At 36.1% G+C, this 27,622-nt stretch overlaps 1 protein-coding gene across 12 annotated transcripts in view; it reads right to left on the bottom strand.

Moving 5' to 3' along the window:
* Positions 1 to 27,622, bottom strand: part of LOC116275963 (little elongation complex subunit 2-like) — a 60,222-nt gene that overhangs the window by 20,804 nt on the left and 11,796 nt on the right. For 9 of the 12 annotated variants that reach the window (XM_031669245.1, XM_031669250.1, XM_031669247.1 and 6 more), the window contains 8 exons: positions 26,455 to 26,574; positions 16,391 to 16,528; positions 15,022 to 15,138; positions 14,694 to 14,853; positions 13,277 to 13,458; positions 8,499 to 9,492; positions 7,622 to 7,797; positions 2,878 to 3,007 (listed from right to left, as the gene is read on the bottom strand). In XM_031669245.1, the coding sequence (XP_031525105.1) occupies positions 2,878 to 3,007; positions 7,622 to 7,797; positions 8,499 to 9,492; positions 13,277 to 13,458; positions 14,694 to 14,853; positions 15,022 to 15,138; positions 16,391 to 16,528; positions 26,455 to 26,574 (2,017 nt within the window). Of the gene's footprint in view, positions 1 to 25; positions 452 to 2,877; positions 3,008 to 7,621; positions 7,798 to 8,498; positions 9,493 to 13,276; positions 13,459 to 14,693; positions 14,854 to 15,021; positions 15,139 to 16,390; positions 16,529 to 26,454; positions 26,600 to 27,622 lie in introns of those variants that run through there. The other 3 variants (XM_031669251.1, XM_031669248.1, XM_031669244.1) reach the window with 3 other exon arrangements.

The following is a 27,622-nucleotide window of genomic DNA, read 5'->3' as shown; positions in this document are numbered from 1 at the left end:
ACCATGTTGGCCAGGCCAGTCTTTAACTCTGACCTCAAATGATCCACCCGCCTCGGCCTCCCAAAGTGCTGGGATTACAAGCGTGAGCCACCTCACCTGGCTGCATGCATCTTTTCAATGCCATGGTGAACCGTTATATTCCTAAGGATCAGCTTCCGACACTGTATCCTTTGTGCTCTCAATATCATGAAATTATCTTCAGGAGTTTGTTTAGTGTAAAATCTTATGCCAGTGTCACTTGTTCATCCTTTATGTCACAACGCTTTCACTAAGTTTGTCTGGCAGCAGCAAATCTAGAGTCACTGGAACAATAGCAGTGCCAACATTCCCAGTCTCTGCTATTTCCTCTGTAATTCCATTTATGTTCCATTCAAATTTCACTTCTGGCAGTATCCCCTTTTGTTTCTTTGCTTTGCTTTAATATTTGTTGGCCGATTCTTTTGATTACCTACTTTGGTAAAATATCACATGGGTGTATCACTGGGAGACAAAGAGTCAACACAACTGCACACTCTGCTTTCTGTGCATGAGCTCAATGGGTACACAATAACCAATTATAAACAGACTTTGAAAGAAGTGACATGACTGGTCACTGATCATGATGTGCCTGTTATTTATGTAGTGATCTGTGGACTGAAGAGCCAGCAGTGAAGCTTATACTTTATACAATTACTGTTAACACACAGTCATAACTAAAACTTGTGCTTATTGAAACTGTGAGCCAAGTGAGGGCTGCCTGTATGTCAACTATATAGGATTGATAAATATTATAGGGTTGGAGGGTGGATGCAGAAGTTGCGATGAGACTATGTGGGAAATTGTCTTAAAGGAGTAAATCCTGAAGTTTTTATAGGGAAAAGATAAAAAGAGTACTGCAACTAGGGAAAGTGGGGAACATGTTTATAGCAAAGCAAAGCGAACAAACAAATCACAAGTGTGTTTATTCTACTGGAAAAAGAGACTATAAGCTATAGAATTGATTCTCAAAGTGTGGTCCCTAAACTAGCAGCATCAGTACCACCTGGGAAAGTCTCAGGTCCCAGTACAGACCTAGTAAATCAGACACTCCAGGGTGGGGCCAGCAATCTCCACTTTTAAAAGCACTTCAAGTGATTTTTCTTGAACATCTTCCTTAAATTAAAAGGGTATTATAACAACATTTTAAAAAACTCAAAAACTCAGATGTTTTTAAAATAGTGTTTTAAAACATATCGCCCCCGCATACCTACACCCCACCAAAAAACCCCAAACAAACCAAAATCCCACAACCATACAATATATGCTTTTCACCAAACACTTGGCACAGAAGCCAAAAATACTATCCCAGTACATTGAAATGAAAGGCTTACAAGAGGATAGGATTCACAGAGAATAATCAGCAGTTAGGATTACTTAGGATTTTAAAAAATAATTAAGATGAAGTAATCCACACAGTTGACATTAAACTGTACATTTAAAAACTGAACCCTTAAATTTTTTTTTTTTTTGGTCATGAATCTCCGTTCTCTGTCAGTACTTTAAACAAAATTTCACTCATAAGTTTTTATTTGGTCCTTTCCTAAAATGATGTGGCTGGCAAATTGCATTCAAGTAGCTAACATTGAGATTGTGAGGTCTTTGGAGGAACATTGAAATTCTGGTTATAGACTGAAAATTACTACAAAAACTTCGAGTATGTGTATGAAGGAAGAGGAGGGAGGCAGCATATCACCAATTAGTGCATTTAGCTACTTCCTTTTTTGAGTTACGCAGAAAGAATCAATTATCTACTTAATACGCTCATAAAACATGAAAACAAAATACTGATTAACCAAAACAGGAAAAACATTTTAAGTGAATAACCTTTCTTTAAGAAACACACCCTCATAGCATTTATTACATACAAGCAATCAAGCTAACCACTATAATACAAAATTTTATTAAACTCAATACAGAATTTTATCAGACTCTGACCTTAAGCTGTTTATTGTTTAACAGGAAGAAGGGATAGGTGTTAAGAGAGAACAATAAAGTACAAAGTAACAATTCACAGAGAAGTAAAAGACCGCACTGAGAGATCAAAGAAGCAAAAGACTACACAGAGGAGTAGTCTGAGATGATTAGGAGGGATTGAGATTTATGGGATGCATTGAGATGTTCGATACTGGACATTCCAGTGGGAGGAAATACTACCAATAATGCCTAGTAAGTAATCTATTATGTGAGGATGTTAACTGTACATGAACTGAGCCAATGCAAATTGAATTCCAGCCTAATCCCCATGCCCCAGAAAAACAAAACAAAAACAAAGGAAAAAGTCATTTCATCAAAATATTTGAGGTTTTAAAAGCAGTGTCATTATAAGAAAATTTCAAAATAAATGTATAGATCAACAGTTAACCAATTAAACAGTACCCTTAAAAGAAGCTTGTTTTAGAAAACAAATGTATATTTTTGATTATACTATTAAATAAGTGTTTCTAAAATAGGTCAGCATGGTAGGTCATCCCTGTAATATCAGAGCTCTTGGAGGCTAAGGTAGGAGGATTGCTTGAGGCCAGAAGTTCAAGACTAGTCTGGGCAACATAATGAGACCCCATCTCAATAAAAAACAAAAAAATTAGCTGGGCACGGTAGCACATGCCGGCAGCCCCAGCTACTTGGAAGGCTGCAGCAGGAGGATCACTTGAGGCCAGGAGTTTGAGGTTACAGTGAGCTATGATCACATGACTACACTCCAGCCTGGGTAACAGAGTGAGACCCTGTCTAAAAATAAACACATACATACATAAAAACTAAAGTAAAAAAGTGCAGAATAGAAGTATTCATAATTGAATTTACAAGTATGTAATTTACAAGGAAATTAAAAAGGAGAACAAAGACTTTTGTATAACTTACCAACATAAAACGAGCTGTTGGAATGCAATAAACTTTCAGTCCATAAGCGACAAAGTTCACTTTCAGTCAGAGCTTCAACTCCATAACAAGCTTGATACTCTACTTTTGGTAGTACATAAACTGGAAATTGCTGCAATGCAAGATTATACTTTTTCAAAGCTCTACTAATTTACTATTAATAATAAATACATTTGCCTATCCAACTTTGCCACTTTCAGAATGCTTTCAGGGCAATCTTATTTCATCCTTTCAGTTACAGCAGGATTCACACTGTAAGATGGATACATTCAAGCCTGATGGATAGAAGAATGTTTGGTGCCAAAAGTTGGATGGATAAAAGAGATCTCTCCTCACCATTCCCATTTCTGACCAAAATTGACATACCTCCCCACATAGGCAAGGTTTGATTTGTCAGGGAATGTGAATGACAGCAGAATCCTTGCAACAGAGCCTATCATACATAGTTGCCCAAAGGCTCAAAGCTAGATGCTGGGAAGGACTGACTTTTTTACTAGTCATTCTCAAGAGGATAAAAAAGGTAGAATTTTTTTGCTCCTTTAAAGCATGAGTCACACTGTCTCAGGCTCAAATACTCTGAGCAGCTTGTTTCATCCTACAAATGAAAGAGCAATAATGCCTACATTAAAACCTGTTTGTCATTATCTTCAATTTAACGGCTTTATTTCAGACATGAAGTATCTGACAAATTATCCATCCAAATTCACTGGTCAGGACACTACATAAGTAAAATGACTGTACCTATTACTGGTCTAAGGGAGCATAAGCAAAGAAATACATGTTGTTCACTGTGCTTATGCTGTATCTTCAAAGAAAACTCTGCTCTTAACAGGAGTCTATTTCCAGTTGCAGAAAGAGAAACACATGATTTAAGGTACTTAACTTGCACTGATAAGGCTAATTAGTACTTTTGAAATTATACTAAGATGTTACCATTTGCAGATTTGAAAATATTTCATAAATATTTCTTAATTCTTGAAAGAGTGGGCTTGGCACAATGTTGGTGGTAAGAATGATTCAAATCCACTAATATTTTTGTTATCAACAGTAAGTGCGGTTTCATGTGATTGCCCCTGAACTACGTGCATGTGAGAAATCTGGTGATCTTGTTAAAATGTAGAATCTGGGGTAGAGTCCAAGGTTTTGCATTAATAACAAGCTATTGTTTCAGGGACCATATTTTCAGGAGGTAAGGCCTCCAGTGTGTCTTCTCAATTAAAAACAAAATTAAATGGGATTAGGATAATTTTATCATTAAAAGCATTTTACTATATAATCTAGCAAATGGTTATCTGCATATGATTTAGTCTCTCTTAACTTTAGGGCAAATACAAGGTCGAGATAAAGAAATTTGCTCAGGCTAGGTGTAATGGCTCAAGTCTGTAATCCCAGCATTTTGGGAGGCTGAGGTGGGAAGATTACTTAAGGCCAGGAGTTCAGGATTAGCCTGGAAAAACTAGCAAGACCCTGACTCTATAACAAATTAAAAAAAAAAGTTAGCTGGGCATGTGGCACAAGCCTACAGTCCTAGTTACTCAGGAGGCTGAGGTGGGAGAATCAGTTGAGCACAGAAGTTCAAGGAAGCAGTAAGCTATGATCGTGCTACTGCACTCCTGCCTGGGCAACAGAGCAAGACTCTTGTCTCTTTTAAAAAAAGAATGAATGAAATTTTCTCAAGGACACATAGCTAGTTTACAGCAGAGTTAAGAAAAAAGTTGACTGAGAAAAAGGATCACATTTCTGGATCAGAAATGAGTAACAGAGTTAATTCCATATATTTTTTAAAATTTAAAAATATGTATTATTTCTGAAAAGCAAATAATTTGGGAGATTTTCTTTGATAAACTACTCTATCTATAAAACCAAGTCTTAAAACCAGTTTTAATTTCTGTATGTATTCTACTGCCATCTCCAGGAAGCCAGGGGAAAAAAAGGCCTGAACATTTCATCTTTGCTTAGTATCCCAAAATTGAAGTAAAAATTTAAGGATAATCAGCCGGGCGTGGTGGCTCAAGCCTGTAATTCCAGCACTTTGGGAGGCCGAGACGGGTGGATCACGAGGTCAGGAGATCGAGACCATCCTGGCTAACACGGTGAAACCCCGTCTCTACTAAAAAAATGCAAAAAAAACTAGCCAGGCAAGGTGGTGGGTGCCTGTAGTCCCAGCTACTCGGGAGGCTGAGGCTGGAGAATGGCGTGAACTCGGGAGGCGGAGCTTGCAGTGAGCTGAGATCCGGCCACTGCACTCCAGCCTGGGCGACAGAGCGAGACTCCGTCTCAAAAAAAAAAAAAAAAAAAAAAAAAAATTTAAGGATAATCAAAATTTTCATACTATAAAAATAAAATTTACTATTTTTTTCCCTTGATAAGTGGCTCCCCAAGTAAAAGTTTTTCTTGGTTCTGTTCCAATTTTTCACATAAAGCACTTAGGATACTTGGTTAACTGAGACAGACAGTAATAGATATTATGAAATCATCCAAAGTTCCTGGGTGTGGATTTCATAATCATGTAACGAACTCAGAAAATTCTGTTTTATCTTGTGGTTCAAATTAGCTTCTTTATTATTCTTTTGTTTTGAGATGGAGTTTCACTCTTGTTGTCTAGGCTGGAGTGCAATGGCACAACCTCAGCTCACTGCAATCTCCACCTCCCGGGTTCAAGGGATTCTCCTGCCTCAGCCTCCCGAGCAGCCGGGTTTACAGGTGCACCACCACGCCCGGCTAAGTTTTATATTTTTTTTAGTAGAGATGGGGTTTCGCCACGTGGACCAGGCTGGTCTTGAACTCCTGACCTCAGGTGATCTACCTGCCTCGGCCTCCAAAAGAGCTGGGATTAGAGGCGTGAGCCACTGTGCCTGGCCTAGACTCTTTATTTTATCCCATCACTTTAGACTGGCTGATGTTTTAAGTTCTCCTTTAAAGTGCAACTCTTATTAAGCAGAGTTTTGGTAAGGAAACATAAATGATACTGGAAACTAAAATGACAACTAAAATAATTGAAGAACCAAGGAAAAACAAAGAAGAGATGAAGTTCTTGGACAGCAGAGGTTGAAGAGACTTCTAAGTATTTCAAAGCTCTATTTAAGTAAGTTGGTTTTTAGGTAGGAAACACTGATGGGGGATGTACTTTTACCTAACTAGTTTAAATAGTACTACTTACAACATTTTCTTTTTTCTCTTTTTTTGTTTGAGACGGAGTCTCACTCTGTTGCCCAGGCTGGAGTGCAGTGGTGCGATCTCGGCTCACTGCAAGCTCTGCCTACCGGGTTCACACCATTCTCCTGCCTCAGCCTCTCGAGTAGCTGGGACTACAGGCGCCCGCCACCACACCTGGCTAATTTTTTGTATTTTCAGTAGAGATGGGGTTTCACTATGTTAGCCAGGATGGTCTCGATCTCCTGATCTCGTGATCCACCCACCTCAGCCTCCCAAAGTACTGGGATTACAGGCGTGAGGTACACCGCCCGGCCCAGTTATTCTTTAATATGATACAGTAGTCAGGAAGTACTCCACAAGAATCAATACTAGAACATCACTAGTCTGGATTCACCTGATCCCTACCTCAAAACACACTGACATTCAAAGTGGTCAGTGATGATTCTTATTGGGCAGTAAGTTAGGTAACAAGAGACAGAGACACCAAAACTTGTTTTTTCAAATGTGTACTGTGACAAATATATACAACAGAAAAAATCCTCAAGAAAAATTAAAGGAAACACACTTTAATGTTACATACTCAATTATAATATAGAAGATTCCCTTTATCAGAATTCAGCAGTCATACACAAAAAAATGCAAACTAATCTGAAAGAGAATTTCAAATACGAAAAATTATTAAAAGAAGTAATTACTCAAATTGCAGTATACATTTTTTTCCTGAGGAAAATATTTATATCAAACCCAAAAGAAACAACAGGGAGAAAAAGAAAGGAAGAGATTTGGTCTTCTAACAATCCTGAAAAGACCTTAAATGTGTGTGAAAGGCCATCTTTCAAAAGTTCTACTTGGACTTCTAAAGCAAGTCAAGAAAGAGCCCCAAAGAAAGACAGAAAAGAGCTCGAGTTCGCATGTAATAACGGAAATCCAAATTCCCAGAGAAAACAGGAATATATGTGCCAATCTAGATGTAATCTATGATGATGCAGTTTTTTATAAAGTTTACACAGGTGGAGTATCCCTTATCTGAAATGCCTGGGACCAGAAGTGTTTCAGATTTTGGAATATTTACATATACATAATGAGATATCTTGGGGACAGGACTCAAGTCTAAACACAAAACTCATTTATGCTTCATACCCACCATATACATAGAGCCTGAGGGTAATTTTATACAATATTTTATATAATTTTACAAATGAAACCAAGTTTTGACTGGATTTTGGACTGTGACTCATCATATGAGGTCACGTGTGGTGGAATTTTCCACTTGGGATACCATGTGAGAGCTCAAAAGCTTTCAAACTTTGGAGCATTTTGAATTTTGGATTAGGGCTGCTCAATTTGTATATTCCAAGCATGAATGTTACCAGCATTTATGGCTACTATATAGAAACACTTTCCCTTATTAAAATTGATCTCAGTATTTTAGTAAAAAAACAAAAAAACAAAATTCAACCTGAAGATACTACTAAGAGTGCTCAGCAATTTAAACTTCATAGTAATGGCATGTTAAGTATCTGTTGATTATTTACGTGATCACATTCTAACTCCACGAATAACAACTTACTCTTCTGATTTTCTTCCGTTTTTTAGAACGTGGTCTTGTCTCTATCCTTTGGACACTGCAGCGTACAAGTAACAACAGGTCTTGCAGGCTAAATAACTTATACACAAAATTTCCTTCCTGAGGAGCTAGGTATTCCGATGTATCTTCAACATAGTCCTGAAGTTCATACGGCAAACCTTTAAAAATAGTATTTCTCATTTTTAAAATATATTAGCTCTTTACCCAGCATAATCAAGGATATAACAATTCAATTACCTATTTTAAAACTTCTATCATCTTTAATTCTCTACTTCTCTGCCTAATGGACCTTCACACTATTACCATTTCTGTTTACTTTTACTGGAACTGCAGTAAGAGCTGAAATCCTAGCTTTAAGGTTCTTCTCCTTTTAACCTTCACGACGAACTCTAGGCAAAGTATAAATTCGTGAGACAGCATACAATGTGAGAAAAGAAAAAGAGTTTAAAAAGAAATGCTATTCCTAATCTAGGCAGAGCTGAGGAGCAGATTTCACAAAACCAAAAAGTATAAAACTGCAGTCCAACACCAAGTATAAATAATTTTTAAATCAATCAATGTTTATGATTATTCTGGATGCACTTACCCTTCATCAGTTTGACAAATCACTTTACTATAGCTTAGCAGTCACTGTACATGCTACATAAACACAAGTCACAAGACCCATATGCCTTTGTATACATATCTAGAGAGGACATTTTGGAAGCTGAAATACTGATCAATAGACTGAAAAAATGAATTATCAATGACTATATGACAATTACAAAACAGGTTGTAACAAAGTAAAGGAATGAGGGAGAAAAACCTAAGGAAAAAGAACAAGTAAAACGCTGTAAGCTCTTTGTAAATATTTACTTACGTCCTTTTGGCTTCTGAAATGCAGAAGGCCATCCAGATTTCGGCCAACTAGAGGAGTCTGAAGGACCAGACAATTGCTCAGAAACAGAAGGCTGTTTAGAATTTTCTAAATTCATTAAGGGCAATTCGGGTACTTTTCTGGAAATTGGCTTTAAGAGCTCATCCTGCATTTTTAAAATCTCTCCAACTGGATCAAATTTTTTATATACTCGTTTGATAGGTTTTTTTAAAACACATGACTCTTCTGGACTACAAGCACTATTAGTCTGCTTTCCTACAGAAGCCTGTCCTGAAGAAGAATTTGGACTAGCTGGTCTAGAACTTAAGTTAGAACCCGCAACAGCTGTCTTTCCATCACTATTATTTTTACACTCTGTATCAATGATTAAACACTCCTCATCTGTATCACTGCTGCAGAGAACTGTATCTTCAGTTTTAGCTGCTTCTGATTGAACAGTCTTTTCCTTTGAGCTGTCTAGGTTTTCCAGAACATTAGGTCTTTCACCATCAGCATGTACCATATGTACAGTCATATCATTTTTATTAGAAGTTTCAATTTCCTGAGAATTTTCTAACTGTAAGGCATCAGATGTTTTCAAGTCACTATCTTGCATCAAAGGCTTGTCAGAATTTGATACCTTTTCACATGATTCAAATCCCTGATCATCTTTATTTTTGCACTCCTCAGGGCCACCATCCATACCAGTGACCAGCTGTTTCTCCTTTTGCAATTGTTCCATGAGAATCTGAGATAAACTTCTAGAATTAGCAGAAATGTCTGGTGCACTTGGTGCCACAGTGGTAGTTCCTGCTTTGGGGGCTGTAGGAGCATCTGTCATTTTAGGTACTGTGGAAGTACTGGCTGGACTTGGTGAGTTTGATGCTTTGGTGGTGGTTACTCCAAAAGTTTCAAGTTCTGTGACATCATCATCAAAATCCAGATACAAGTTTTCAAGACTCTCAATTTTTCGGCACTCATTGACTTCACAGGACATCTTAAGTAAATAAATTGGTAAAGTATTAGTAAAAATTTCAAGCTACCCTACCTATCTCTTAATGTCCCTATCCCTCTCATACATACTTCATGCTCTTTTAAAGTAGAAAGAAAAGTCTAATGGTTATAAAAGGTTCTTGCTTAAGATGACAACAAACTACTGCCAACTATTATTAACCTTATCTTCCCATTGAAATGTTCATGATAACAGGCAAATTTGCCAAGTTGTAATAGCACAAGAAATGGAACATTTACGAACTACTACATCTCAAGAGGAATTTCAACTAATCAAAAAAAAAAAAAAAAATAGACAAGACCACAAAAAAGAAATGTAGAGCCAAACGGGAGGTAGATTTTCATTTATGTCTACTCTATAGACTCTTGCAGAGACACTTGGTCTTAGCTGACCAGGAGGAAAGTCCCCCTGCCACTGTGAGGGCGCTGCTTTCTAATGCAGCCAGAGAAGTGTTGCCAGCTTCTAGTGCACCCTTAGTATCAACCAGTGACTTTCTTTCCACAACTACTCAGGGAAAACAACTCTCAGCAACAAAAGATGGGGCAGAAATGGACAGAAGGTGGTTTATTGTATTCTGAGACATGAAGTCATAAATGTTGTTTTTCATGTGCTGTTTTGGTAATGGAAAAACTATACACAGCTTTAACTTATTCAGGAATACATTGTCCCCTCTACAAGGAGACAAGTACCAGAAGATCTCTCTTCAATCTGACAGAGCACTTTAAATACCGTAGAAATTTGGTAATTGGTTATGTACATCCACTAGCCTTACAGTGCAGGATTTAAGAGAAGGGTTCTAACAGCCATCAGTAGTGAGTAAGAAAGATCAACTCATGTAAGTTACTTAACCTCGCTGAACTTCAACTGCCTCATCTCTAAAACAGGTATAGCAGGGGCATCTTCTTGGATTTGTTCTAAAGATTAAGTGAGAAATTATATATAGAAAATCTCTTGGCATAGTGCCTGTCACATAGTAAGTAACCTCTCAGTAAATGGTAGCTAGTGAATGGTAATTCCTACTAAAAGACTACCAAATTCAGTAATAAAGTAAAATTAAACTATATGCTGCTTATGTGAGGCATTCCTACACAAAAAGGTTAAAAACAAAACAACTACAGATGCCATCAAGAGATAAAAAGAGGAAGAATAGCAGTGTAAGTGTTAGACAAAGCAGAATTCAAGGCAAAAAGCGTTAGATAGAAAAGGGAGAAATGCTAGTTTGAAAAAAGAGAAAATCCATGGTAAACAGATAGTGGTCATAAATTTTTATTACATAAACTGAAAAATAAAAGAAAAATTTGACAGAAATATAATTATACCAGGTCAATGAGATACTGTCTCTAAGTAAAAAATAAAAAAATACAGAAGGTATGAATAATATTAAATAATGAGAATATATATGAAAGATTGAAAATATATATGTAAACAGATTACAAAGATAAACCTTTTCCCTTCCCCCAAGAATCCAAAGGGCATTTCAAAAAATGGACTACAAATTAATATACAAAGAAAATCTCAATATAGACCAAAGCAGAATCTGATAAAGTCTTATTCTATGTTCAGAAGGAAATAAAATTAGATATCATTAAGAAAAATGTTAACAAACAATAAACTCAAGCACTTGGAAATTTAAAAACATTCCAAATTGTTGGACTACAGAAATCAAAATAATCACAGAATACTTAGCAACAAAAATTAGGCTAATAGACATTAAGAGGTATAATAATTTGAGGCTACAAAAAAATGCATTATTCTTCTCTCATTTTTAGTTACTTTCCTAGGTGTTTGAAGACACCTGCAATGTAGAAAAAGCATTTTACTCCAAGTTCAGGGCCTGAAAACTCAGGCTACAATCTCAGAGAAGGCTCATTTACTTCTGCTTCACCCTGACTCCTGAGGTGCAGCCCCTTTGGGGTCCAGGCCCTTGGTGGAAAACTGAACTTTTCCTTTTATCCCTCTAGTCTTATGATGCTGCCAAAAGCACAGTTCATTTTCTTAGTTGCCTCTTCAGAACTGGCAAATATAATCCAAGGCAAAAATAACCCTAAGTAATAGGCTGACCTTCTAGGAATCCTGTCTTCTTCAGTACCTCAGCCCTACAATTCCTCACTATCTTGTTAGCTTTTTCATGCTTCTAAGAAAGACATTTTAGTATCTGTCCAGCTTTTTTTAGATGTCATCAATAAAAGGAGGGTCCCAATTACCTGGCCTACCATTATTGAAAGAAGCCACTGTCAATTTTTATCCTTCTTCTACCTCATGTTTCTTCTTGTTACTGCCTGACATTCACCTCAATATAAGTTGTAGGCAGAGTTTTAAAAGTAAAATGTGTAAGAAGAAAACAAAAGTTAAAAGTGCTTTATGACATGTGTATCATAAAAATATAAAAAGGCAAATGGCAAAGAGAAAAACATAAACAAATATAAAAACCAAAAGGCCAATATCCTTAAAATTGTATGAGCTCTTAAGTACAATAAAAACATTTCTATATTTTAAACTTTTGTTTGCTTCCTCATTTTACTCAAGTCTCTGTTCACATTTCCTGTCCTCAGAAAAGCCTTCTTAATCATGAATATAAAATGACCCCTTCCCCACCCATATCTCTATTTCCCCTTAGCCTACTCTATTTTTCTCCATAGCATTTACCACTACCTGCTTTTTTACTGTATTTGGGCCCTCTACCACTTATTTAAGGTCTGAGGGAAAATAGGTTTTGTTTTTATTCACTGCTGCTTCCTCCCTGTATAGAATAGTATCTGCTCAATAAAAACTTATGGAATGAATGAATCCAGTTCTCTATAAACAATGTATTTAAAAATCATGGAAAAAATATTTTACAATACAGAATAATAAAAGCTAATATTTACAGAGTGCCAAGTGTTACTCTAAATGCTTTGTATGTATAAATTCATTTAAACCTGAACAATCCTATGAGTTAGGTAATATCATGATGCCCATTTTACAGATAAGCAAACTAGACACAGAGATATTATGTAATCTGCCCAAGGTCACACAGCTACTAAGTATACTTAAGATTAACAATCTGGCCAAATACTTTCTGTACCAATCAAATTAAACTCATCTGTTCCTTTTCACACTTAAAAACTTAGATATGGGTCAGATGCAGTGGTTCACACCTGTAATCCCAGCACTTTGGGCGGCTGAGGCGAGTGGATCACCTGAGGTCAGGAGTTTGAGACCAGCCTGGCCAACATGGTGAAATCTTGTCTCTACTAAAAATACAAAAAAATTAGCCGGGTATGGTGGTGCACACCTGTAATCTCAGCTACTCGGGAGTCTGAGGCAGGAGCATCGCTTGAACCCAGGAGGCGGAGGTTGCAGTGAGCAGAGATTGTACCACCGCACTCCAGCCTGGGTGACAGAGCGAGGTTCCATCTCAAAAAAATAAAGCTCTTGAATATGAATGAGACCAATTAAACAAAACCTCACATTAACCACCACCATCAATGAGTTTTCACTACATACATAACTAAAAACTGTGCTCACCCTTCAACATAAAATATCAAACTTAACCCTCATAATAACCTTGTCAAGTAGGTACTACTTGCTTTCATGTATGAAAAGAGAAAACTGAGGCTGAGGGAGGTTAAGTTAGTTGCCTAAAGTCTACCTAGACTTGAAATTCAATTTAAGTTTGAATCTAAAGCTTGTATTTTTAACTACTAGGTTTAGGGATTTGCAATAAAACTTTACGCTTCAAAAGGATAAACAAGTACATTCCCCTTAGGGGAAAAAAAAAATTACATACGTCCATTTCAGATATAAACTCTTCAGGTTTGTCCATAAAGACTGCAGAGACTGGAACAGATGTGTTTTTGGACATCATAAATTTTAATGGAACTTCATGAAAGACTTGATTTCTCTCTCTCATAGTCATTTTCTTTTGGGGAAGTGGTGAATTAATATATATTACTTTAACCGGTTTTGAACCTTAAAACAGAAACCAAAGAAAGAGGTCATTAGCATCTAATCATGATATATTTTTTAAAAACAGGATATATGACATAAAGATCACCAAACAAAGAGACACAGGAGAATGGCAGCACATGTCCCATATATTTGCTACCCTTAGACTAGAAGATATTCAAGTCCTTTAGAAATCTAAGGGCAAGAAAATCCAACTGGCAGAAGAAAAATGTCTTTCTAACAATGTTTAAAAAGGATTTCTGGTTTTTACTGTTATATTCTTACTGTCATTATTACTCAGTTTCTTACAGGAACTTGCAAAAAATGATGAAATATTTACCACAGAGAATATATTACATTTAACTCTAATTTGTAGTTTTGTTTCAATAGACATAATCTTTCACTTATTATATTTATGCTGTAACATATAATATTAATTCTGAAAGGTATTTAAAAAATAAAAAACTAAATATGAATCAAAACAGGAGGGAAATAATTTCTTATATACAGGAATTAATATGCAAATATTAATTTTATTGTTGAAAGACAGACTACCCTACACTTATATGTATAGACTTACTGTAATTCCAAATTCCAGTAACAGACAAGTAAATAAGTCATGGAAATTCACCCATTTGAGGTTGTCTACTAAAGTACTACGTTCCTTTCATTTCCGTGAAAGACAGAACAACCTGACCATTTCATGTATTTCTTGGCCACCCTATGCCATCATTTTGTCGCTCTCACCCTTAAATACAACTACAAGTGCTATAGACCTAATTAATTCATTTAGTAGTGCTGAGCCTATAGTAGCTTTATACATAAACAGTTTTACTGAATGTAAGTGTCAAACTTATGTCCTCCTCAAATCAGTGCTTTGGTATCTCACAACTGACCACCTATATTTAGACAGCTGAAATGAAATGGTTCCAACCTCTCTCTTTTTTTCTTTTTTTAAATTTTACTTTAAGTTGGGGATACATGTAGAGAATGTGCAGGTTTGTTACATAGGTACACATGTACCATGGTGGTTTGCTGTACCTACCAACCTGTTATCTAGGTTTTAAGCCCTGCACGAATTAGGTATTTGTCCTAATGCTCTCCCTCCCCTTGCCCCCCACCCCTCGAAAGGCCCCGGTGTGTGTTGTTTCCCTCCCTGTGCCTATGCATTCTCATTGTTCAACTCCTGTTTATGAGTGAGAACACACGGTCCCACCTCTCTTTTTTGAGAGCATTATTTGACATAGCAAATCACAAACCTGCAACAGGTATTACTTGAATAAACACTGGAATTTCCCACTGTTCCTTGTACGTTGGTCCATGATTATTTAATAAGGTAAATAATGATTGACTAGTTAGAGCTATCTGAGGGTGATATCTGGAAACAAGCTTCTCTGCATTTGGATCTTTACTAATATCCTGAAAAACAACAAGTAATTTGTTACTTGGTTATACTTATTGAAAATTTCTTCAATAAAGTAAAGAACAAAAAAAGTCAGAAAGGAGACTTTAGGACAATCGGGTTAGATATATTTTGTGAGATATAAAAGATTATTTAGGAAGATCCAATGCTGCCTTGGTACTTACATAATGCATAGCTTCAGCTGTTTGTTCTGACATTTCGATGGTAGATATATCGCTTTTTGAGAGCTGCAATTTCATAGGCATTGAGGGAAATACTGTTTTCACATATTTTACACTGCCCTAAATATGAAAAATAGTAATCATTTTATTGCAAAAATTGCAATGTATTTTTTTCTAAGAAAAGTATCTTTCATCATATGAAATTGTTAACTTGAAATTTATCATTCTACTAAATGTAAACATCAGATTTAGAAACTTCATGCCAAGATATTAATATTTTTGCTTGACAACCACTACCTGTGGTTTTTTTTTGAGACTAAGTCTCTCTCTGTTGCCCAGGCTGGAGTGCAGTGGTACGATCTCAGATCACTGCAACCTCTGCCTCCTGGGTTCAAGCAATTCTGTCACCTCAGCCTCCTGAATAGCTGGAATAACAGGTGTGTCAGCACGCCCAGCTCATTTTTGTGTTTTCAGTAGAAACGGGGTTTTGTCATGTTGGCCAGGCTGGTCTCAAACTCCTGACTTCAAGTGATCCGCCTGCCTCGGCCTCCCAAAGTGCTGGAATTACAGGCATGAGCCATCATGCCAGGTCAGTTTCATAGAATTTTTCCTGCCACTTTAAAGTCTATCTTCTCCTTTTAGGAGACACAAATCATAACAGGGGATGGTAGAAACTCCAAAATATCCTCTCCACACACTTACTTTCAATATGTTTGTAAATAAAATCCCATTAAAAAAAGGGGCTTTCTGCTTGTATTCAGGGGCATTCAGATTGGGTGGTAAGAAAAGAAAATCAAGGAACAAAGTAGTGGCATTTTAAAAAACATCAAGTATTTGTATCCATAGAATAAAAACAAAGGGAAACAGATTGGTATTACATATTTTTAAAGTCACCTAATTATTGCTTAACATTTAAATATAATGTCTATATAAAGTATACATGAGCCAGGGGCAGTGGCTCACTCCTGTAATACCAGCACTTTGGGACGCTGAGGTGGGTGGATCACCTGAGGTCAGGAGTTCGAGACCAGTCTGGCCAACATGGTGAAATCCCCATTTCCTACTAAATATAGAAAAATTTGCCAGGCATGGTGGCGGGCACCTGTAATTCCAGCTACTTGGTAGACTGAGGCAGGAGAATCACTTGAACCTGGGAGATAGAGGTTGCAATGAGCTGAGATCATGCCATTACATGCCAGGTGACAAGAGTGAGACTCTGTCTCCCCCCCCAAAAAAAATATATATGTATATATATATACACACACACAAGGTATATATATGTGTGTGTATATATATACGTGTATACACATACACACATATGTATGATATTTTGGGCAAAAAAAAGCTTATATCCTCTGATGATAAATCTTACCAATGCAAGAAGAGTTTTTTCTAACTTTAATCCCATCTCTACTCTGAATGGGAAGAATCCCATTAAGCTGGTGACCTCGTGGAGAGTATAGAATTCTGGATACTTTTTCACTTGTTCAATGCAAGCTCTTAAAATTTTCTGAGAAACAGAAATTAAGAAAAATTCATTTGTATTGTATTTCTCTAATAATGCAAAAAGAAAATGTTCAGTTACATGTGACTATGTAATTATTCAGTGCAAAAATTAGCCTGATTTCATTAATCAAGCTACTAACAATACACACATTGTATATTCTTTATTTTCATAATTTATTTTTAACCCAGTTGCTTAAAATATTGATGTTTAATACTAAAATTAGCAGTCTCATTAAAATTTAAAATTAGAGGACACATAATATATTTTCCATGTTATTTAAGAAACTGTTAAAGAAAGGCACATGAAAATTTCAACACACTTTACTGCAATAAAAGCAGTTATATGAATAATTAGAAATTAAGTAGTATACTCTGAAAACATTCCCAAGCACAATAAGTTAATGAAGTAGTTATCTTACGGGTCATTGTAATCTATAATCTAAAAAAATCAATAACTTATGAGGAAATGTAATTGGTAAGTAAACAAAATTCACAACTTTTTGTGAGAAGAGTATGTGCCACTTGTGATAATATATAAACAATTCAGAGATGCATAGCTGTTGGGGGTGGGGAGAGTTGTTTGATTAAAACACATACATACATTATCTTCTAAGATACGTATTTCTTCTTCTTCTGTCAACGAACCTTTCCTGAATGTCTCATAATATATTTTAGGTCACAAAAGCTCTTGGCATCTTTATATATTATCTTTATCATATAGATCTACATACCCTCTCCCTTTACATACTTGTAAAATGTGTCAAGTTACAAATCAATAACTTTACTGCAGTATATCTTTTCATCTATAGTTTCAGAACCCCTTCCCCCCTTTTCTAATCCCTACTCCCTATGTTTCACATTTTCTCTCCTCATCTATGCTTTTCATGGCAGATCTTGATATTTAATCCATGGTATCATTTGTAACTAACAGAGATGTGGACTAATATGGAAAAGTTGTAAAAAAATCTGAGTCAACTGCAAACTCATATCTGCAAAATATCTTTGCTCCTTATTTGTACTATTAGTTAACTTTCACTTGTAACATTCCTTTCCTATGGTAGTTATTACAAGAATTTGAATATGCAAAGGAAGGTAATACATAAGAACTACGTGAAACAGAGACTATTTTTGTTAGATATTCATTGGCACATCATTCCTGGTAAAACTGTAGTGGATGTTACAGTGTTTTTAACTGAATTTACTTAATTCAGTAACTACAGCAAGAGAGTCAAAGGAAAATCTAAGACAATTTTACACCTACACTCTGTTACATTATATAATTATTGAAAGTATTTTACAACTGGTAGGTCCTCAATTAACTAAAGGATCATTATTTAGCTTATGTAGTAAAAAAAAAAAAAGTTTTATACCAGTAATTTATCTTTCTTTGAAAAATAACTAACTGAACACAGGAGGTTAAAAGATTCAGGCTGTTCCCCATCACTCACGCACTGAGTGCTATTAGTGTTTAATACTCAAAGTATCTTGAGAATTCATCAAAATATCTTGAAATTCATCAAAAGCATATGCATTTATACAATACACATCTATCATTATAAAAAATATTCCCTAAACTTTATTTTGGGCTAGAAGGGAAAAATATTTCTGGGCTTGGTGAAAAGCAAGGAAAATATGCAAGAACCATAAATCAACACAAAGAGGAGAAACTAGAGCAGTGAAGAGTAAGGAAACCTAGGAAAGGTGAGGTGGCTTGAGGGCAAATTCTTCAACCAGTTCTAAGATCAGGTGGGAAGTCAAACATAAGACTTCTACATTTGAGCAGGGATTTGAACAGATATATGTACACTTATGTTCATAACAGCATTATTCGTAACAGCCAAAAGGTGGAAGCAACTCCAGTGTTCATCAATGGATGACCAGACAGACAAAATGTAATATATATACATATATATATACACACACATACACACACACACAAACACACAATGGGATATTAATCAGCCTTAAAAAGGAAAGAAATTATGACACATGCTACTACTTGGACAAATCTTGAGGACATTATGCTAAGTGAAATAAGCCAGTCACAAAAAGACAGATACTGTATGTTTCCACTTATATGGGGAACCTAGAGTAGTGAAACTCATACAGACAGAAACAGAATGTGGTTGCCAGGAACTAGGGGGAAGAGGAAACAGGGAGCTACTGTTTAATGGGTACTCAGTTTCAGTTTGGGAAGACAAAAAGTTCTGGAGATGGATGGTGGTGACAGTTGCATATCAATGTAAATGTATTTAATGTTATTGAACTGTACACTTAAATGGTGAAAATGGTAAATTTTGTTATGTATACTTTACCACAATTTAAAAAAGAGAGAGAAATGGAGGACACACTGAGGTCTAGCCTTGGAAAAATTTGGAAATCCTAGGAAGAGAAACGAGAAAATGAAGCAGCAGTCATTGAATATGGTTGAGAATTCTCCAGAACTGATGAAGGCTATAAATCCAGACACAGTAAACACAATCAGCCAGCAGGATTTTATTAAAAAGCATATTTTTAGGAAACTCTAAAACACCAAAATTACAGTAAGAAAAGACAGAAGCCCTAAAAGAAACGACAATTAGATAATACATTTTTCAACAACAACATGAAAAAGTAGGATTGTATCTTTAAGTGTTGTGGAAAAAAGGTAAGTGCCAACTTTGAATTGTGTATGAAATAAAATTATATTAGTAAAATGAGAACAAGACAGATAAAAGATTTCCAAATTTAAAAAAATGGAGATTGTTCACCATTAAGAGACCTTCATCAAAGGCACATCTAGAATACACAGGATTTCAAGAAGAATGAAAGAATCTCAGAATGTAGGTTTGAGAAGAAGAAACGGTGGGCCAAAATTTGGCAAACCTGTAGATAAATTAAAACAAACATAGTCCATATAAAATAATAATGTGGGTAGATTTAAAAAAGAAACTGCATTACAACAAATAGCATACAAGTCAAGAGGGATGTAATGACAGTCAAAATGTTCTATGATTTCTGTATTGTTCGGGAGGCTAGTTGATATTGAATAATGGAATTATTCACTGTAAAAATTCAAGAGTAACCACTAAGAAAACAGAAAGTAGACATGTAATTTCCAAACCAACAGAGAGGGGAAAAAGAGGAAAAATGTCAATCTCCTCAAAAGGAGTTTAAAAAAAAAAAAAAGAAGAAAGTACAGAAAAAGTAAAACAGAAAGCACAAACAAAATCAATACATACTGTCATCATAATGGATGTAAATAGCTAAACTTTCTAATTAAAAGAGATTATCAGATTTTATTTTTAAAAGAAAGGAAAGCAATCTAGCTGAACACTGTTTTAATCCCACCTAGATTTTTGTAGAAATGGACAAGTTGATTCCAAAATTTACATGAGAATGTAAAGAACCCACGATCTCAGGACTATAAAACTACAGTTATCGAGACCATATGGTTTTGGCATCAAGACAGACATACAGATTAATGAAACAAAACAGAGTCAAAAAATTGATCCAGGCTGGGCATGGTGGCTCACACCTGTAAACCCAGCACTTTGAGAGGCCGAGGCAGGTGGATCACCTGAGGTCAGGAGTTCGAGACCAGCCTGGCCAACATGGTGAAACCCATCTCTACTAAAAATACAAAAAAATTAGCTGGGTGTGGTGGCAGGCACCTGTAATCTCAGCTACTTGGGAGGCTGAGGCAGGAGAGTTGCTGGAACCCGGGAGGGAGAGGTTGCAGTGAGCAGAGATTGCACCATTGCACTCCAGCCTGTGTGACAGAGGGAGACTCCGTCTTCAAAAAAAGTTGATCCACATGATGGTGACGAGGTAATTCAGTAAGGGAAAAAATACCCTTCTCAACCAAACTCTATGCTAAAACAGAGTTTCTCAACATTGACATTACTAACATTTTGGACCACATAATTCTTTGTAGTGTTAGGCTGTCCAGTACATTGTACGATATTTAGTAGCACCTCTGGCTCTACCTGGTAGATGCCATCAGCACCCCTACCAAGCTTTAGACATTGTCAAATGTCCATTAGGAGGCAAAGTCACTCTCAGTTGAAAATGACTATGCTAGAACAACTAGATATTCATACGGAAAGAAATGACTTTTGATCCTTACCTTGTATCTTACACAAAAATTAACTTGAAATCAACATAGACTTATTTACGTGTATAAGTTAAAACTATAAGCCCTTTAGATTAGGGTTTCTCAATGCAAGCACGCCTGACACTTTCAGTTGGATAATTCCTTGTTGTATGGGACGTCACTCACATGCATTTAGTATGTTCAGCAGCATCCTTGGCCTCTACGCAGCAGATACTACTAGCATTCTACCAGTTGCAACAACCAAAAATGTCTCACTGTCAAAGTCCTAGGGATGGGCAGGGTGGGGGGTGGGTGAGGAAGGAGTAAAACTGACCCCAGTCTGAGAATCACTTGGGATAGGCAAATATTTCTGTGCCAGAACACATGAAATCACTAACCACAAAAATTTTTGATAAATTAGACCATTAAAATTCTGTTCTTTGAGACACTATTTAAAAAATGTAAAAATACATCACAAACTGGAAGAAAACTATATATAATGGAGTTGTAGTCAGACTATATAAAGAAACTTTATGGCTTAATAAAAATAAAAGCAAATAAAAAATCAGCAAAATACTTCAATAGATATTTCACAGAAGAAATGCACTTAAAATGAGTAATTTTTATATGTAAATTATACCTCAATAGTTTTAAAAATTAAATGTGGATTTAAAAGGGAGGCTTTAGGATTTAATGGCTATATGATGCTCTAACAATAACAACACAGTACAATCTTTTAAAAAATGTGGGGGAGAATGAGAAGAGCATACAAAAAATAATTTCAATTGTTATCGTACTGATCACTAGTATTGTTATTTTGAGGCTGTTGTGAGTGTAATGTGGGATAAAGCAAATGAGACATATGAGATATTCTTTCCTAGTTCTATCCACTGAATTATTCTCAAAACAATGATCAACCCAGGAGCATCCGTAGTGCCCACATTGTAGTCTTGAAATATCACTTCACACTGAAAGAAACAAGGGCTCTAGAAAATGGCTGATTCCAGCGCCAGGGCAGGAAATGTAGAAAATGAGCCTCAAAGACTACCAGATTGACTGAAAAGCCAGTAGGAAGAGCCTCTCAGTGAGTTAGTATTATTTGAGGCTTACAAAGGATAATAATCTTCGTGGACAGAAACACATATATGTTTAACTCCATGATTTAATAACATTTTAAAAAAAGAAAATACATCATCATTGGAGAATAAAAAGGAACTAGTTTTTTAAAAAGTGATATTTCAAAGGAAAGAATCTAGTATTTATTTTGTCCCATGGTAAGCTACATGAACTGGGAAACCAAATAGTAAATAAGGGAAAGCATATCTTTAAAAAATTATTCCAATGAATAAATGATGCAATCAGAATATTACAACTGTGCAAACCACAGTGAATGAATGCATCTAGGCAGTGAGCATTAATAGCTGGAGTGGTGGTCAAAATGTTGGTTAAAGGACACAAAATTTCAGTCACGTAGGAGGAAAAAGTTCAAGAGATTAATTGTAAAACATGGTGATGATAATTACGATGTAATTGAAAACTGCTAAGAGAGTAGATTTTAAGAGTTCTCACAACAAAAAAATAGGTTTGTGAGGTAATGCATATGTTAATTAGCCTGGTTTGGCCTTGCCACAATGTATACATATTTTAAAAACATATTGTACAAAATAAATATATACAATTTTAGCTTGTTAATATAAAAAGATAAAATTCAAAACAGAAAAAGGAGAAAAACTGCAACATACAAAGCCCATAAAGTTTTTGTATTTGGAATATATAAGGAAATCTTACATATCAATTAGAAAAAATGAACAGTTATTCTGCAAGAAAAAGTGAGCAAGAAGCATATGAAAACATGCGTGTGCTCTCCCCTCCCCCCATATATATATATGTGTGTGTGTATATATATATATATATATATATATACGTATATATATGTGTATATATATATATACGTATATATATATGTGTGTATATATATATACGTATATATATATATATATCTCTATCTGAGATGTGGAGCAACAGAACACTTGAACACCGCTGGTTAGAATGTAAATTGATATAACCTGGTATAGCCACTTTGGAAAACCATTTGCAAATCTACTCAAGTTGAAGATATGCATACTCTATGACCCAATAATTCCACTCCTAGGTATACAAACAGTCCCCAGCTTATAAAGGTTCCACTAAATGATTTTTCAACTTTATGATGGTGCCAAATCATTGCAATTTTGTCACAACACACAGCATTCAATAAATTACAAGACACTCAATACTTTATTATAAAATAGGCTTTGTGTTAGATGATTAAGCCCAACTGTAGGTAAATGTAAGTATTGTGAGCATATTTAGAGTAGGCTAAAACACACCATGCTATTTGGTACGTTAGGTGTATGCATCTTTAATTCACTATAGGTTTATTGGGATGTAACTCTATCGTGAGTCAAGAAGCATCTATATATCCAACAGAAACGTGTGCATATGTGTACCAAAATAAATGTATGAGAATTTTCTTAAGAGTACTGCTTAGAATAGCTCCAAACTGGAAGCAACCCAAGTTCTGATCAACAGGATAAATTGTAGTTTATTCATATAATGGAAAAATGGACAGAAATGAAAATGAATGAACTATAACTCACACAACTTAAGAATCTAAAAAGCACAATACTGAATGAAAGAAGGAAGGCCCAAAAGCATTCTGTTCACATAAAATTCAAAATCAGGCAAAAGGGGCCAAGCACGGTGGCTCACGCCTATAACCCAGCACTTTGGGAGGCAGAAGCAGGTAGATCGCCCAAGGTCAGGAGTTCGAGACCAGCCTGGCCAACATGGTGAAACCCCATTTCTACTAAAAATACAAAAATTAGCTGGGCGTGGTGGCGGGAGCCTGTAATCCCAGCTACTTGTAAGGCGGAAGCAGGAGAATAGCTTGAACTCAGGAGGCAGAGGTTGCAGTGGGCTGAAATCGTGCCACTGCACTCTAGCCTGGGCGACAAGAGCAAAGCTCTGTCTCTTAAAAAAAAAGAAAAAAAAATCCCCACAAAATCAGGCAAAAGAGAAGTAGAACTACCACTCTCCATATACACACAAAAAGCAAACAACTTATCACCACCAAAGCTGGGACAGTGATTATTTATTCAAGTAAGGAGAATGTTATTTATTATACAGGAGGACTACACAGGGGGCTTCTGGATTACTGGTATTGTTTTATTTCTTGTCCTGGGTAAGAGTTACACAGATGTTTACTATACAATTACCTGTTAAGCTGTATCTATTTTTTTCTTTTGTTCTATATACTTTTCCATATATACATGACATTGCATGACATAAAATCTTAAAACTAAAAGATCTAGAAAAGTATCAGTGAATCTTTGCAGTGGGGATGTAAAATACAACTTAGAGAAAATGTGCTTCCACATCCATATGGAAAAAAACATGACAATGTTTATCATTTACCATTAGCTACCAAGTAATGTACTTTGTTAATAAAGTACAGTTTTATATCCACACAAGAAATATTTACATTGAGCACTTGAGCACTTAAGCACGCCAGACACTATTCTAGTCATTGGGAGACTACATCAGTGAATAAAACAGCACTTACAAAAAGGCACTGTTTTACAAAAACAGTGAGAAGGACAATAAGCAAAAATAAAACATGGTAAAGGGAAAAGTGAGGGTCATACTACATTCCATAGGGTAATCAGGGAAATCCTCACTGATAGGTGACATCTGAACAGAGAGAGACATAAAAGAATCAAGACACTATTCCATGCAGAAATCCGGGGAACAGACTGAGAGAAAAATAGAAACCCCAAATGCCAAAGGACTTAAGGCAGGACTATGCTTGAAGTATTGAAGAAATGTAAAGGCCAGTCCGCAGGTGGGAGCACAATAACTGATAGGACAATGTGTAGAAAGTGAGGATGGGGGATGGGAGGGAGGGGAGAGATCATGCAGGCCACTGCAGAACTTTGTAAAGACTCTTCCTAAGAAAGATGGGCTATAATCCCAGCACTCTGAGAGGCTGACGCCGGAGGATTGAGGTCAGGAGTTTGAGACTATCCTGGGTAACATAGGAGGCCCTGTCTCTAAAAAAAAATTAGGTGCAGTGGCCTATGCCCATGTTCTTGCTATTCAGGAGGCTGAGGTGGGGAGGATCACTTGAACCCAGGAATTCAAGGCTGCAGTGAGCTAGGATTGTGCCACTGCACTCCAGCCTGAACTATGACTTATGTATTAAAAACATCATTCTGGTCTTTTAAAAGGCACTATTAAAAAACAAGAATAGCTGCCAGCTCCTTTTCCACATAGGAAATTATGACATTCCATTTGGATACATTATATTTAGGTTCACAGAAAATAAAAATCAAATTCATTTATTTACAAGAATCATTCTTCTGGTTCATATTAACAACAAATTTCTTCCTTACAGTGTTTTTTTTTTTGTTTTTTCTTCCTTTTTTTGAGACAGGGTCACGTTCTGTCATCCAAACCGGAGTGCAGTGCAGTGGCAAAATCAAGGCTCGCTGCAGCTTCCATTTCCTGGGCTTCAGTGATCCTCCCACCGAAGCCTCCCAAGTAGCTGGGACTAGGACTAGGACTACAGGCACATGCCACCATGTCAGCTAATTTTTAAATTTTTTGTATAGATGGGATTTCATCATGTTGCCCAGGTTGGTTTCAAATTACTGGGCTGAATCCTTCTGCCTTGGCCTCCCAAAGTGCTGAAAAAATAGGTGTGAGCCACCGTGCCTGGCCTGTTTTTTTTTTTTTTTTTTAAAAAACAGTGAAAGTGTAATACTCCTGCTGTCCTTCAACTTACAGTGCCTAGTTTTGCTTTTTAAAACTATGGTAAAATTTACCATCTTATCCCTTTTTAAGTGTAGAGTTCAGCAGTGTTAAATATATTAACACTATTGTTTACAGTGACCAGTTTTAAAGGCTTAAATTTACACTGATATTTATAAACTCTACTATAAATATATGTGTATGTACATATATAGTTATTATTTAAGTAGCATACTTTATCCAATTTTTTTGAGACAGAGTCGCGCTCTGTCACCTAGGCTGGAGTGCAATGGTGCGATCTTAGCTCACTGCAAACCTCCACCTCCTAGGTTCAAGTGATTCTCCTGCCTCAGCCCCCTGAGTAGCTGGGATTACAAGTGCCCACCACCATGCCTGGCTAATTTTCTTATTTTTAGTAGAGACGGGGTTTCACTGTGCTGACCAGGCTGGTCTCAAACTCCTGACCTCAGGTGATCTGCCCACCTTGGACTCCCAAAGTGCTGGGATTAGAGGCGTGTGCCACACGCCTTACCTATTTAAGTAGTATACTTTAATTTTCTGGTAGGCTCAATGAATGATGGTAGGGTACGAGCTGGGATGATATACAGGTCTTGCTAATAAATTTGCATGAATGAGTGAAGTATCAAAAAATGAACTCAGAGCTGAAGTTTATCATTTTGTGGCTGGTTACCACAAACATAATGAGCACAAGTTCCCGTGACTGAGTTTTAAAGTACCAGATTTTTAGGTACCAGGATAACTCTTTAAACACTATTCTCTCACAAGTGAAATCAGTGGGTCAGTTCAAACTATTACGTGAGTAAAATGTAATGATATAATAGTTGGATCGTTAAAGAATATAAATATACATACAAATATACTATAGTACACAATTTTGAGATGTTAGTTTTTAAACTATTTTAATGCATGATGAAGAAAAGACCTGCGGTTTTTAAATTGGTAATATTGACAGTTCCAAATGCTTTTGGGGGAATCATCACACATTTCAGAATGCTGCTATTGCCTATCACTGGCAGTTTACACAAATGTGAGTTGATTTTTACCTCTGTGAAGAGACGGGCATCATCAGAAAGCATATTATAATCCTGTGCACATTTCTTTGCAGAATTCTGCAAAAACTTTAGGAACTCAGTAACTTCTTCGTTCACATGTTTTCTCATATCCTGATTTTTAAAAAAGTAGACATGTCTTGGGATAAAAAGTTTCATTAAAAAACAATCAATTTCTTAATCATTGCTATAATAATTTGGACTTAATAATTAAAGTATCAAATCCAAAGCAGAAATCAAAGAAGTCAGTAAAAGTTATTACATAGTAACGATAAACTGCTATTAAAAACTCCACAAAATAGAAAAGCAAATGACTAAGACTATACAATACATGCTCAGGAATTGAGAAGCTGATTTTATAAAATGCTGTCAAAATTTTTTTTTAAATTTACTTTTTGAGGCGGAGTCTCGCTTTGTTGCACAGGCTGGAGTGTGGTGGCACGATTTCAGCTCACTGCAACCTCCGCCTCCCGAGTAGCTGGGGCTACAGGCGCCTCCTCACCTGGCTAATTTTTTGTATTTTTAGTAGAGATGGGGTTTTGCCATGTTGGCCAGGCTGGTCTCGAGCTCCTGACCTCAGGTGATCTACCTGCCTCAGCCTCCCAAGGTGTTGGGATTATAGGCACGAGCCACCGTGCCTGGCCTCAAATTTTTTTAAAAAGACATACATCCAAATTGAAAAATGAGCAAATAATATAAACAAGCAAGTTACCAAAGAAAAAATAAAAATGGCTTATCCACATATGGAAAATGTTTATTTTCATTAGTAATCATAAATTAAATTAATGTAAAGCAAGAGATCACTTTTCCAATTTTAAATTAAAGGCAAAAAAGGTAATGTCCAATATTAGTGAAGATGGTTTTTTTTTTTTTAAATTTGATTTCAATTTTCTGTTACCTTATCCCTGTAGGATTAGAGAAGACAGTTTTTTCAAAACCTGTCATACAACAGGGGTACAAACAAACTGGTTTAAACTTTTTGTAGAACAATTTACGCATGTGTAACTGCAGATCAAAGCTTTGAAAATATGCATAATGTTTTGGTCTGGCAGTTTTATTTTTAAGAATTTATCTTATGGAAACTATCATCGATATGAACAAAGATTTTGCTACAAAGATGTTCAGCACAGCATCATTTATATAATTGAGAGAATTTGGAAAA

Source organism: Papio anubis, chromosome 7, assembly GCF_008728515.1.
Source record: "Papio anubis isolate 15944 chromosome 7, Panubis1.0, whole genome shotgun sequence".
NCBI classification, from domain to species: Eukaryota; Metazoa; Chordata; class Mammalia; order Primates; family Cercopithecidae; genus Papio; species Papio anubis.
The sequence above is the reverse complement of the archived record's forward strand: the minus strand, read 5'-3'. Positions and strand labels throughout refer to the sequence as shown.